Below are 13607 nucleotides of genomic sequence, written 5' to 3'. Positions count from 1 at the left end.
AAAGGGACCTCTGGAATCTAGTTCAACCCACCTGCTAAAGCAGGTTCACCCAAAGCAAATGGCACAGGAATGTGTCCAGTTGTGTTTTGAATATCTCCAGAGAAGGAGACTCCACAGCCTCTCTGGGCACCCTGTTCCAGTGCTGACACCCTCAAAGTAAAGAAGTTTCTCCCCATATTCAGATGGAACCTCCTGCATTTCAGTCTGTGCTCACTGCCCCACATCATAGTGTTGGACACCACTGAAAAGGGTCTGGTCCATCCTCCTGACACCCATCCTTGTGGTATTTATAAGCATTTTCAGCCTTCTCCAGGCTGAACGATAAATTCAGCTCAAGAGATTAAAGAACTGCTTGCAAATGGCTCGTTACAAGTAACATAACACCTCCCTACCTCCACACCAGGGCATAAGGAGCCTGGTAGGCTCTTCACTTTCAGCCTCACCAGGGCCAGAAGCTGAGTTACAGGATTCACGTGTGAGGTGTGACTAGAACAAGTAGTTCCCTTCTCTGTTCCCCGTTTGCACCCCCGCGCCTCCCTCACAGCCAGTGTGCTACGGGCGCCAGCTCTCGCCTGGGGCTGGGCGGTAGCTGTGCCCATGAGGGGTCTCACTGCCTCCACGATCCCAAGATGCGAGACCTGTAGAGCGATCAAGGGAACCACCGGGAGAAGTGCGCCACCCATCACAGCCCATGCGCGTCACCGCGCAGCCTCCCCTGGCGCGCGCCCGGCGCTCGGCCGCAACCGCCCACCGTCAGTCTCGCGAGATCTGCCGGTTTCGCGTTGCCAAGCGACCGGAGCCCCGCCCCCCGTGCGGCGGTCCGGGCGCGGCGCGCAGTCGCGGCGGAGGCTCCGTTTATACAAGGGTCGCACGCGGGGCTGGGCTGCTAGCGGTGAAGATGTCGCGCTATGGGCGTTACGGTAGGGGGGCTCGGTAGCCGGGGATAGCGGGGAACATGGGGAGGCTGCCGTTGGGGGCGGGTGGCGGCGGCGGCGCGGCGTCGTTTGCTGAGGAGAACGTGGCCGTCGCCTCGGACGGACGGCTGTGAGAGAAGATGGCGCCAAGAAGAGAGACGCTGGGGGCGGGCGGTAGCCGTGGGCTGCTGGGGTGAAGGACGCGGGTCTGGCGGGTAGTGGGACCTTATGAGGGAGGGCGGAGGGGGGAAGAGGAGGGAACGTGCGGCACCGGCGGGAGCGCACCAAAATGGAGGCGGTGTCAAAGATGGCGGCACCCGCCGTTGGGGGGGGGCGGCGGTGGCTGTCGCGCCGAGCGCGCGGCCTAGTGTCCGGCCTAGTGTCCGCGCGCGTGCGCGGCCGGCCGCGCCACTGACATCGCGTCGTTCCCGGCAGAGACCAAGGTTTACGTGGGAAACCTGGGCACGGGCGCGGGCAAAAGCGAGCTGGAGAGAGCCTTCAGCTACTACGGGCCCCTGAGAACCGTGTGGATCGCGAGGAACCCGCCGGGGTTTGCCTTCGTGGAGTTTGAAGACCCGAGGGATGCTGAAGATGCTGTGCTTGGCCTTGATGGGAAGTATGTGTTTGCCTTCAATGTCCTTGACTCCTCTGACTGCAGTTTCTGGTGTCCTCAGCCCACACCAATTATCAATATCTGTTCCATGTACAACGAGCACAGGGTCAAAAAGTATTCCTGAGATTAAAACATACTGTATCTTGCAGGATAATATGTGGCTCCAGGGTTAGAGTGGAAGTGTCGACCGGGATGCCTCGTCGCTCCCGTTATGACAGGCCTCCTGCACGGCGTCCCTTTGACCCTAATGACAGATGCTATGAGTGTGGTGAGAAAGGCCACTATGCTTACGATTGTCATCGCTATAGTCGCCGAAGGAGGAGCAGGTACATGTGGGGCCAGGGTGGCTGGGTTGCTTCACCAGTTCAGTTTTGTGTAGCTCTTGTTAGCAAAGAACAGAATGTTACACCAGCTTTCTTTAACTCTTAATGTAGTAAATCAACAGGTGTATATCACATATTTTTTTCTTTTTTTTGCTAATACATATCAAATGTTAATATCTTAATAATCAACCTGGTCAAAACCTTTCAGGTTTCTTCGTTTGAGTCAGTCGCCTTGATTCAGAATGTCACGAGCCTTAAGATTTCATGCTGAGGCGCCTTGCAAATCCGACACTTAAGATCCTCCTAGACCTTGAGGTGATCAGCATAAGAGGCCAGATCCCCTCGAGCCATCTACACGTAGCTTCACCTTATTCTTTAAGGGCAGAAAATTTGAGACGGTGATCGCCGTAACAGTAAATTTGGCTTTCAATTGGGGGCCCCCTCCGGTTTAGAAAGAGGAACACCAGATTGACCACTTTCCCACCTAGAAAAATCTTCTTGCGTCAATCAAGCCTCACCCTGGCTCATTGGGCTGTCAGTTTGATCGTCGTTAGATTGAAGAGAACACCTAGATGCAGCGATCGGCTATAGATACTTCTAGATCGTCTAGATCTACTAGACCTTGGGCCAAAGAGGGTCGACCTGCAGACTTGCAAGGTTTATTTTAAATACGCATTACAGTGTTTTCTATTCTAATGTAATTCTGCAATGTAATTCAGCTTTTAACATTTTTCTAGGTAGTAAAATGCTCAAGACAAGTAGGCCCAGAGATTTTTTTCCAACTGACAGATGCTAGTGGTGTGTTTTTTGTTGGTTTGGTTTGTGTGGTTCTTTTGTTGTTAGTTTCTTTTTTATTATTATTTTTTTCTCTTTTTTTTTTTTTTTCTTTTTTTTCTTTCCTTGTCTGAATCAGTTTTGACTTCAGCAGGGCCTCACATGTACTGATTTCTGCAGCTGTTTCCTGATACCTGTTTTCTCTAACCTAAAACCAGGTCCCGGTCTAGATCCCGTTCAAGGTCCCGAGGCAGAAGGTATTCTCGGTCACGTAGCTGGAGTCGCGGTAGGAGGTGGGGTTCCTGCTGTTGTGGTTGTTTTTTGTTTGGTTTTTTTTTTTTTTGTCCTTCTCCCTCTGATCCACCCCTTTTTGTAGTCTTTGTGAAAAGTACCTTGCAGTAATTTGTTTTCTTCCCTTTGTTTTATAGATCAAGGTCAGCTTCCTACCGCAGGTCTAGGTCAATGTCTCCTCGTAGGTATAGGTCATTTACACCCCGTAGATCTCGGTCTGGTTCTTTAAGGAGATCAAGGTATGTGTTTTCTATTAAGATCACAACATTGTTGAACACAACGTAACTGTTGGGACTTAAATTTATATTTTTTGCAGTCCTGTGTTTTTGCAGGAACATTCATGGTGTTACATCCCTGAGAGCTAATCTGAATGCTTTCTTTGAAGTTAAAAGCTGCTGTTTCTGAGCTCTTTTTGTACTGTACCAAAGTTAGAGCCTTGATCTATGTTTAAGCTCCTACTTCAGCTTTATGGATAGAGTAATCATGCTTAGTTGACTAGGGCAGTGGAATTTCTTATGTGGCTGGTAGTACTGACCAAATGTGGTACAATTTTTTTAATAATAAAAGTTATTTCTGCAAAACCAGTAGTTAAAATTCTCTGAGGTCATTAAAGTCATAAAAGTCAAAGAACACTCTCAGCTGTATGAATTGTGTAGTAGTAGCTGAGCTTTCACTGCTTTTTTTTCTAGATCTAGGTCCAGATCACGCTCAAGGTCCCGGTCTGTTGTATGGCCTCGAAGTAGGTAAGGTATTTTAATTCAAACCAGTAATAGTTTGGAGGTTGGTGTTGTGGTTTTTTTCTTTGGTTGGTTTTTGTTTTCTCCAGGGAGTTTGCCTGGAACGACTTAGAAGGTCGTGCAGCGTAGCAATATTTGCACTTAATAATTCATGCCCTTTCGCAGGCTAATATGTAGCCATAAGCAAAGCATGTGTATGTCTGTGGAGAGAAGTTTTGAAAACTAGTTATTGCTTATGCATGTAGAGAATGCTTCATCTCATCTCCTGCAGGAAATGCTGCTTATGTTTTTCTTGTTTTGTTTTTTGTAAATCCCAAATACTGGGAGGAAAAAAGGCACGGTGAGAAGATTGCCACTGTTGACTGAACTCTTGCTTAAAGCTGTTCAGCTTTGTCAGTTCCAGTTCTGAGAGTTAGATTGAATTAAATTGCTGTAGTGCCAAGAGCTATGTTACACAGTGTAGGCCACTTGACTTTGGAGGCTTGGAGGGCCGACTGAACAGAACCATGAGTCCTAATGCCACAGGGTCATGTTCTGAAGGATGTTTTCTGTGTTAGAATGGAAGCTGAGGAAAATGGGTATAAAGTAAATGCTCCTCCATATTTTCCTCTACAATTTGTGGTAACTTAGTTGGATGAAGCCTGAAACAGTAGGGTAAAATGCAATGGATGTGAGAGCTGATAAGTTGGAAGAAGTTGTCTTTTGTTTTGCATTAGAATAGGGGAAGAAAAATGTTTTTTTGGGGGGGTCTGTCTGCTACTTTAGGACTTGCAAATAGAGCCTTTAAAGGGGGTGATGATTATTATTGCTAGAACTGTCTTGACTTATTACTCACATAGGGCTGTAATGCAGGAGATGACTAGCCAGGTTCAAATTGCATGCTGCTGCTGGAAGATGCTGGGTACTGATGATGATGTTGCTTGGTGACTAGTTCTGAGACAGTCATATTTCTGCCTGAAAGACTTGATACTCAGAAGTTTCTGAGGAATGCTGACTTTACACTGGTCTGCAATTGCAGTGGTAAAAAGTGATAGTTCAGGACTGGAGTTACAGAAGCATCATGAAGACTTCTTGTCTGTAGTCAGTGCTGGTCTGGTGCTGCTTCTGGAGCTTTTCATCTGCCAGTCCCTGTTTGCTGTACCTCTCTGAAGGAGGATTTACCAACAGTTATTGTAGTAAGATGGTGCTCTTCTGTGCTGCCTTACTGTATTTCTTACCAAAGGCAAGTCAGGTTCATGCTACAAAATACAAGTTCTGGGTAGTTTTGAGCAACTCTGTCCTCTGTAACTATGATATACTAACAAAATCACTGGTTAGAGTGTTAGGAACTGTGACAGGTGATGGCTCAGCATAGTTTGGTAACCAGGAAGGTTTCAAAGCAGTGGCAGGTCAACTCATTGTTTAACTTATGCTAACAGTGCCAATGTAGTATTATACTCTATAAGTTAATAGGCCAAGTAAAGGTGAATCTTGATTACCCTTTAAAACAGTTTTACTCTTTTGGCCAAGTCTGTTAAACAACTGACTATCTTAAACACTGGGATTTCTGATGTTCAGTAATACTACATGCCTACACTCTAGGAGGACAGATATTTTTCTAAGTAACAACAAATACTTGAGTTGGTAAAATAACATGATAAATGTGGGAAGAAAGTCTCAATGTTTGAGTAGATTTTTAATTCATAAGATAAACGAGGAATAGTTTATGCATTAGTAGCCAGGAATCAAAGAGAAAACTGAAATGCTGCTTTCATTTATACTTGAATAAAAGCAGTAATGGGAACTGGGTGTGAAGAATTAATCAGCTCTTCAACACACATGTTTACTTGTGGCTAATTCCAGGCTCTTAATATGCTATTAAAAGATTTTTTTTAAGATGACACTTGAAATTATACCTTCCTTTGTGGGAGGGATACTGGCAGGTGGAGAGGGAAAGTCTGGGAGCCTAGTACAAAATCTGTTGCGTGAAAGTGGTAGCTGAAGCTTTGCTCGGAGCTTCTCGTACTGTTGTCTTCTGATAAGCAGAGTCTCTGGAGTAAGAGCTAAAGGATTCTCCTGAAATGTCAGGAGAGAATCCTTCAGCACCAGCGTCTTCCTCTGTGGTTGGTGATGCTATGGAGTATGAATTTGCTGTTGCTGGTTTAGCCAACTTTCATTGTATGTGCATGCCACTGGCTGCTTTGCTGAGCTTTATTTTTCTCCTGTTGTAGGTCTGGGTCCCATGGTAGATCTAAATCTGGCTTACCTGCTAAAAGGTGAGCGTATAAATATGAGTAGCACTCAGGTGTGATTGTATGTGGCTGGGGTATTTTTGTTTCATTGTTTTTGTCCATGCAATTCAAAAATCTCTGCTTGGACCAGTATTTTGGTTGTATGTGGAAGAGGGGTTGGTTTTTTTTTTTTGTATGTGGGTTGGGCTTTCTGGATGGCTGATTTTTAAAATACTTTAATACTTTTTTGTTGTTGTTTTTGTTTTTTATAATAGCTTATTTTTGTGGGACAGTAGGCAATTCTTTAGAAGGATACAGGTTTTTTGTTTAACCCATGATCATGATAGAGTATTTTGGACAAAATTTGAGGTATATCTTTCCCTATCATTGTCTTCAACTGTCTGTAGGTCTCAGTCTTCTGACTCTCATCTCCTTGATTTGCTGCTCCTGCTTTGCAGGATTACTGTGACCATTTTACAGCTGCTTTGAAGCTGTGTTGATATTTCCCTGAGAGCTCCAGCTTTCAGCAGTTTTCCTTCTCAACTGCAGCTTCTTGCTTAAAGCAATTCGGTATACTTGCTATCAGCAGCATTAAGGCTGGTGTCTTTTAATGTATTTAACAACATCAAACCGTTCTTACTGGTTTTAAATGGTCAAAATTGGTTACTGAGTGTATAAAGTTTACAACATTGTTATGTTTGTTTTTTGTTTTTTTTTAACAGTTGCTCAAAGTCGAGATCACCATCTCCGAAGAGAAGGTAAGAATATCCTAAAACTGGAGTGTGCCGTTACATAGAACTAGTGTCTGGAGTAGTTGCTATAGAAGTTAACTTGTGCAAGGATAGAAGCTTGAAAGCTTTTTTACTTGTCTTTAATGTGTGAACTATGAAAAGGTGGTGAATTGTTATGGGTGGTTCTTATTATAAAAGGATGTTTTATGGGCACTTCCTTCCACTTGTGGTCAGAGCTTTGTGATAGTAACTCTAACCTACTTGAAAGAAATTTTAAAGGACAACAGAAAATGTGGGCAAATGAGAATTGGCTGTCCCAAAGTTCCTGGGGAATTTAGAATCTGGGGAAGAGGGGAGTAAAATAAAGTATGGACCAAACCATGAATATGTGGTAGGGTGAAATTCCTGCTGGTGGCTCCCTCACAGCTGGCTGTCACTGAGTTGCACAGCTGCCAAGCTTTTCTATGCACTGTGATATAAGAAGCAAGTTTTCCTATGTAACCCAGATAAGTATGTGCTGGAATTTATGTAGTCTGAGATACTAAGGTAGTGCCCCATGGCTGGCCAGAAACTGGAACCATGTAGGTTTATGGCAGAGTTCAAATTCCCTTGCACAGCTGGAGTGCAAGCTCCAAGGTGCTTTCTGAGCAGGCTTGATGTTCTGCCTATCTGTCACAGCTGACGTTTCTCACTTTGCCTGCCCTTTTCGAGTTTAAAGCAGTTGTTATTTACAAAAGTGTAAAATATAATACTTTTCTCATTATTGATGAACTGTAAGTGAAAAGTGTGGAGAGGGGCATTGTGAGGTGGGGGGGAGGGCTCCTGAGCAGAAGAAACCTGGGGTAGCATGCACAGTTTCTGTTGGTTTTGCTGTAGGAGTTGCTCTCAATCTTTTTCTTTCCCTTTCAGTCACTCACCATCAGGAAGCCCTTGAACAAGTGCAAGTCCTGAAAGAATGGATTCAAATTTAAAAAATTTAAGAAGAAAATTTATTTTGTTTACATTATTATAAGGGATTTTGTGATGTCTTTATAAACATAAGGGCTTAGTCCTAGAAGGCTGTTTCTATTGACTAACAATTGGCAAGTATTTGCATCTTTTAAAAGTCTTACTGGTAGACTAATGCAAAACTCTTTTGTTGTGTTAACGTTCTGTGATCTGGAAATTTTGGGCTTTTTTATTGGTGCAAAGAAATAAACTGTGCATTTCTAACTAAGAAGTATTTTGTGATAACCCTCTTGTTTCTGTGAATAGTTGGGTAGCTGAAGCAGGTCATGTGTTACCATAGTGAAAAGCAGGAAGCAGGCTGTTTGGCAAGGGCTGCCCTGCAGGCTTGTGCCTGGTGTAGGACTTAATTGCTACTGAGTACTGATTAGAGCAAAGAGTTACCAGTACCAGCTGTTGTTCTTACTGTTTGGTCTTGAATGTTAGTTATCTGTACCTTGCGTTTTTATTTGCACCTCCTCAAAGCTCAGTGAAGCTGAAAACTTGTCTGGAGGTGCTTGTACACTTGATGATTTGACTTACAAAAATGTCTACAAAGGCCATGAACAGGTAAGGGATGTGTGAATGCTGGTCAGTCTGTCCTGTTGATCAAAGGACCAGTGAACTTCTCACCTGAAGGTACTTGGAATACTCATGGAATGTAAACCATTGAGGCAAATATTTTTAGAAATATGTCCTGGTTGTCCAAACTGTACTATTTCTTTGTGATACTTAAGATAAATTGGCAGAAGATAATACATTTAGAGATTCCTTTTTTTGAAATTAAGGATTTTCTTACAGACTGAAGGTCACAAGCAGGTCATGTTTAAGTAGCAGTACATTTGGGAAATTGAGAGCTCATGTTCAACCTCTCCTACCTGTCACATCTTCTTTGGCAGTAAAGCGTAACAGAGATCAGTTGTTGCTTTGGGAAACTGGACTGTAGCTGCCTGTACACAGATAGGTTACTGAAGGTTTTAATTAAGTATGATAAACTAGTGCAAGGTATTTGTCAGTTTGATTTCTCCTTGCAGCTGATAGTGGCTACTATCCGACTAGTAAAGAAATTGGAGTGCCACATGCTGTTTGACTTAAGTCTTCCTTATCGTATGTTCTGGCCTATAGTGCTGTGTCTTACAGGCCTGCAAGGAACAACAGTTCTCTTGGGGCTTCTAATATATCTACTGTTAAGAGCAGAGCACAGCAGCTCTGTGTGGGCTCCAAGCACCAGGGGTTCAGATGAACTTTGATTTGTTATTGCTTAACAAGTTGTCCAGGTATTAAAAAAATTATAATGAGCCCCTGTACATGATGTCACAGATTCTTCCTGTGTACTACAACATGTGTTGTCCGTCCCCTCTCCCACATGTTTGTACATTTTAGTGCATTGGTGCTTAGTAGGATAAGGGGCTTTCCTTGCTGATGCTGCTGCAGTTCATATTTTGTTGTAACCATAATCCCTTGTAAGATACAGAGAGAGCTGGAAGAAACAGCTAGGGTGACCTAAAAGCCACTGCTAAACACTGCTGGCAGGGAGTATTTATTGGGTTCCCTTCCCCTTGCACCATTGCAGTTTACAGCATTAATGGTAAAATTACCCCATGCAACAAGTGCTTTTAAAGGGGAGTAGCATTTGTCTTTTTTTTTTTTTTTTTTCTCTTTCACTCTGTACTGCTGAAGCAAGCTGACTCCATAATAAACCTGTAGACTTAAGACTTTTCTAGTGCTACCTTTCTTTTTCAGTCTTTCTGCTCCTCAGTGTTTACAAGGGGGTGGATTGGGACTGCATCTGTGTGCTCAGGGGTAGCAGAGGTGTGGTGGAAGGAGGGGCACTAGGGGCAAGCTGGGGTCAGCAAGAAAGAGGTGGCTTTTATAGCTCACACAGAGGCCCATGGGCACTGTCACTGTGTTTGGTACTTGCTATCTGTATTTAATATGGATCTCATCCTCCTGCTGTCTCAAAGGCAGTCCCAGCTCTGCTGTGGAGGGCTCAGAGTGTTGCTGGGGAATACAGCAGCCAGGCTCCAGCTCTGCTGTTGCCCTGTTACTCTTAAGCATAAATTAAATGGAAGTGGGGAAAGGGAGCTGTTGCATAGACTAACACTGGCTTCAGGGGCTGAACATGCTGAAGGAAACAAGTAATAAATAAATCCACTGTGCCCAGTTGGTGCATATGCAATTCCCAGGGAGTCAGCCTGTTCTGGCACTATTATGTCAAAACCTTCCTCAAGTAAGAGTTGACATGACAGCTCAGGCACTGAGGCAGCAGGGGTGTGTGCACAGTTCAGTATGCACTGTCCTCTTCTGACTGTAGCTATTGATTTGTCCTGTGCCCCTTCTGCCATCAAGGTACAGCATTAGGATGTTTCAGAAGCCCTCCCTCCAGCAGGGTGGATGCTGCTAATTAATACCTACTACACTATCAGCTCTCCTTACCCCAGAGGTGGAATTGAGCAGGTACCTGGAGGAAGAGTCCTACAGACTCTGCTTGAACATTAGTTTCCATCCAAAACACAGCACTCCCTGGTGGTTGAGAAGCCATTCAGGAGGATACCACTGTGACAGTACATGGAAGTCCAAGCTGAAAAATGGAATCTCTTCTTATTTCATTCCACAGCCCACCTGAACATAATGATATTTGCTTAACCATACTGACACAGTAAGAAGCAACACCACATTTAGCAGTCTTGCTTCACAGAGAGTGAATGACTCACAACACACTCTGTTTGCCACTGCAGTGCTTTAATACCCCATCTCAGGATTCCTCAGCCTTAACAGCTCTTCACTAAAAACACAAGACAAACCCCAAGGGTCCGGGGGTGCAGCTATGGCATAGTGCTGTTGTTGACCAGTGCTAAGCAATGGCAACAGTTTCGCCTTGCAGGTCAACATACCTGTGACCACCATTCTACTGCACTGGTATGCTGGTGTTGGTGCCCCTGTCTTCTTCCTCAGGCAAGGGTGTGTTGCCATGAAACTGCTTCCACAAACATTCAAGTGCGCTTTTTTGAAAAAAAAATCAAACTCGTCCCCAAATGGTGTGCCTCCTTCTGCTCATCATTCCTCACCCTGAAAACGTTCTAGGCAGGGCTGGTGGTAGAGGCAGTATCTACTATTACAGGTGACAGCAAAGTTATTTCACTTAAGGCACTTGCTAGTATTTGCAATTGCTAGTGCATCGAGCAGCTCAGCTATAGCAGCACTCGGCATTGAAATTAAGCAACATCAAAGGAAGAAGTAATAGCTCATTATTACTGTGGCATTTTGGCAGAGTCTTCTGTAGCAGTCTGCCTCCTAGAGCAGGAGTTTGGCTAAAGGTTTCCAAAGGCAGGACTTTCTGTCAGCTGTGCAGGGTGGCAGGAGGCCTACCAGTTACCCAAGGATCCACTTTTACTGCATTACAGTAGTCCCTCTCATCTGTTTTACTTTTTTCACAGCATGGGGTGGGGGGCTGGAAAAGCCCAGCTTTCAGAGGCACCATCCATACTTGTGCAGTTTTACACTGTAACCTGAATAGCCTGCACTGATTCAACAAGTGACTCCAACTGATCCAGTACATTCACAGCAGAGGACACACTCAAAGTCCATTTCAGAATCCCGACATGCTCACCTTTTGAAGGGCTTTGGGTTAAACCGTAAGCAAATCAATCCCTGGTCAGCCAACACTGAGTACCTCAATGAAGTCTTGGCCAAAATGTAGAAGTGAGTTTAAACCAATTTGGGAGCAGCTTATGATGTCACATGCTGCCTCCAGGTATTACCATTACAAGCAGCAGCTAGGTAGCAGGTATTTTTGTGACCAGAAAACACTATTGCCAGTTTGCAGCCTCATGAAAACAAAAAGCACTCTTCTTTTTTATGTGGAGGTTTATAGTGCTCCTTGGAGCTTTGCCCTTTTCCAGAGTGTACTGTAGGTCACCTTACTTTGAACAAGTGAGCTCTCTGCAAACAAAAGAGAAAAAAACAAAACACCAAAACAACAACAAAAAAACCACCAAAAAAACAAAAAACAAAACAAAACCAAAACCCAAAACTTGTGAATAGTACAGTTGCCAGCTTGGTCTTCCAGAGATTAGCGCCATGTTTTGGGACAACAAATACATCAATACACTGATGTTAGCTGGTCTGTTCTCAAGCAGCAGAAAACAGTGAGTCTTTACAGAAAACTGTTCTCACATCACTGTGTGGTCACAAGCTTTACAATCATACTGATGATCTGAGATCCACGGGGGCACATGCATAAATCCATGCTGGGATTCTTGATTTTATCCTGCAGCAGCTGGTCTAGTTCACAGCGCAGCTCTTTCACCAGCTCAGCCACCTGACATGCACATGGTGAAACACAGAGGTGAGTGTAATGCTCATGAGTGTGGGGCTCCTGCATTCTAAACACAAGCACAACTTGGCAGGACTCCCAGCATTACGCCTCCTTTCCCTTACCTGGTGAGAGGTAGCCACAAACTGTATCCATCCATCATCAAGAGAAATGACAAATTCTCCCTTCTTCAGCTGCATGTGAACCTGCCCACCTCCAAGCAGGACCAGCGGGTACACTGACACCATACTGCAGTCCCGAATGAACACACGGCTGGTCTTGATTTTCTCGTGATACACCAGGTAAGGGCTCTCAAAGTGCCTTGTCTGAAACATGTACACGACATCCTTATTGAAGTGCCACATCCCTTCCTACCTGCTCAGGCAAATATGGGCCAGCCTGCCTCCTCCACAAAGGCCTCCTCTGCCTCTTCTACAACTGCAACAAACAGCAAATGTGCCAAAAATGCACCTGCATGACTAACAGACTCTGACCCATAAGAGCTGCAACTTTGCCAGTTACCCATTGCTTCTCCCTGCTGGTGCAGCGAGCACATGAGAAATTGGGTAATTCACCAATGTTGCATCAAGGCCCCAAGTTCTCCATTCCATGCCAAGGACATTTTCATGTGCATGTTTCTTATGCTCTTTCAAAGCAAAAGTGATGAACACTTCAAAGCCTTTATAACCCAAATATGTGGTTAATGATTAAAACCCCATTTTTTTAAAGCAAGTAATTTATATCCTGGAAAAGCAATGAATCATCAAATCTGGAGAAAAACTTCATGAGACAAGTATTACTATACATCAATGGTAGAAAAAGAAGAGCTCTTATCTAAGTGTTAGCTATTAAGCTGGAAAGGAAATTAACTTCAGAGTTTGAAGAGCCATGAAGAAACAAACCAGAGTATGTCCCTGAGTTATTTACCAATAAATAATATTTCAGCTGAAGAGATAAGGCCTGGGGAGGGGAAGTGGGCAGAGTAATCTACATGTATGGAGGTGCTATATACATGCATTCATTACAAGGAGAAGCCAGGGGAGCATTGCAACTGCAGCATTTTTGCATGTAGCATCTAGAAAACATCAGCTGGGGGGGTTACTGAATCTGCTAATTCCACTCCAGAGGTTGGAGTTTAACTGTGTGCCATCTTAACTCAGGAATGCACCATTATTTACAATTCTAACGGGACTGTTCAATCATGAAGACTTTTTTTTTAAACATCAATAAGAACCCTTGCTGTAATCATAAATGATCAAGCAAAGGTGATTTATTTTATAAAAAAGAGCATGCTTTGCGGAAAGAAAAAGAATCCCAACCTGGTAATTCACAGATGAAGGGTGAATGTGAACATAACCATCATTTTTGGTGACAAACTTCAGCTCTTCAGCTTTTGGTTGCATTTTGACCGCTCCTGCACTGGTCTTCTGGTATTTGCCCTCTGGCTTTTTCACCTGTATGGTAAGTTAAGTTATAAAAATCTGCTGTACCAGGAAACCTTTTTAACTTATTGTCCTGGTTTTGTTAAAAACAAGATTGGTTTATCTTTTAGTGAATTTTCCTTTCACCTAAGTTCTTCTAAGTAACTGCACTTTTCTGAATTTGGCTACAAGTTTTGGTAGACATGGCAATGGAATGCAAGGTGGCTGATAAGAATACACATCTTATATTTGCAAGGAGCAGCAAACTGAACAGGTGACTAAAACTGACCAACT

General features: G+C 44.0%; 2 protein-coding genes across 4 annotated transcripts in view; one reads left to right on the top strand and one right to left on the bottom strand.

Annotated features, from left to right (window-relative positions):
- The first annotated feature begins 684 nt into the window (after positions 1 to 684).
- Positions 685 to 7812, top strand: LOC309437507 (uncharacterized protein). Of its 2 annotated transcripts, XM_082047994.1 has the most exons (9): positions 685 to 920; positions 1350 to 1530; positions 1677 to 1853; positions 2843 to 2917; positions 3053 to 3154; positions 3605 to 3658; positions 5863 to 5907; positions 6585 to 6620; positions 7503 to 7812. In XM_082047994.1, the coding sequence occupies exons 1-9, from the start codon at positions 692 to 694 to the stop codon at positions 7525 to 7527; spliced, it is 924 nt and encodes a 307-aa protein (XP_081904120.1). In that variant the 5' UTR covers positions 685 to 691; the 3' UTR covers positions 7528 to 7812. The 2 variants fall into 2 exon arrangements, with proteins under 2 accessions (XP_081904120.1, XP_081904121.1); XM_082047995.1 differs by lacking the exon at positions 5863 to 5907.
- Positions 7813 to 11426: 3614 nt separating this feature from the next.
- The window catches only part of DHX57 (DExH-box helicase 57), a 23360-nt gene continuing 21179 nt past the window's right edge, over positions 11427 to 13607 (bottom strand). For both annotated transcript variants that reach the window (XM_082047992.1, XM_082047993.1), the window contains 3 exons: positions 13212 to 13346; positions 12018 to 12218; positions 11427 to 11898 (listed from right to left, as the gene is read on the bottom strand). In XM_082047992.1, coding sequence (XP_081904118.1) covers positions 11755 to 11898; positions 12018 to 12218; positions 13212 to 13346 — 480 coding nt within the window. In that variant the 3' untranslated portion in view covers positions 11427 to 11754. The remainder of the gene's footprint in view (positions 11899 to 12017; positions 12219 to 13211; positions 13347 to 13607) is intronic.

This window comes from Streptopelia decaocto (assembly GCF_964273445.1).
Source record: "Streptopelia decaocto genome assembly, chromosome: 3".
Taxonomy (NCBI): domain Eukaryota; kingdom Metazoa; phylum Chordata; class Aves; order Columbiformes; family Columbidae; genus Streptopelia; species Streptopelia decaocto.
Note: the sequence above shows the minus strand (reverse complement) of the source record. Positions and strands in the feature narration are given on the sequence as shown.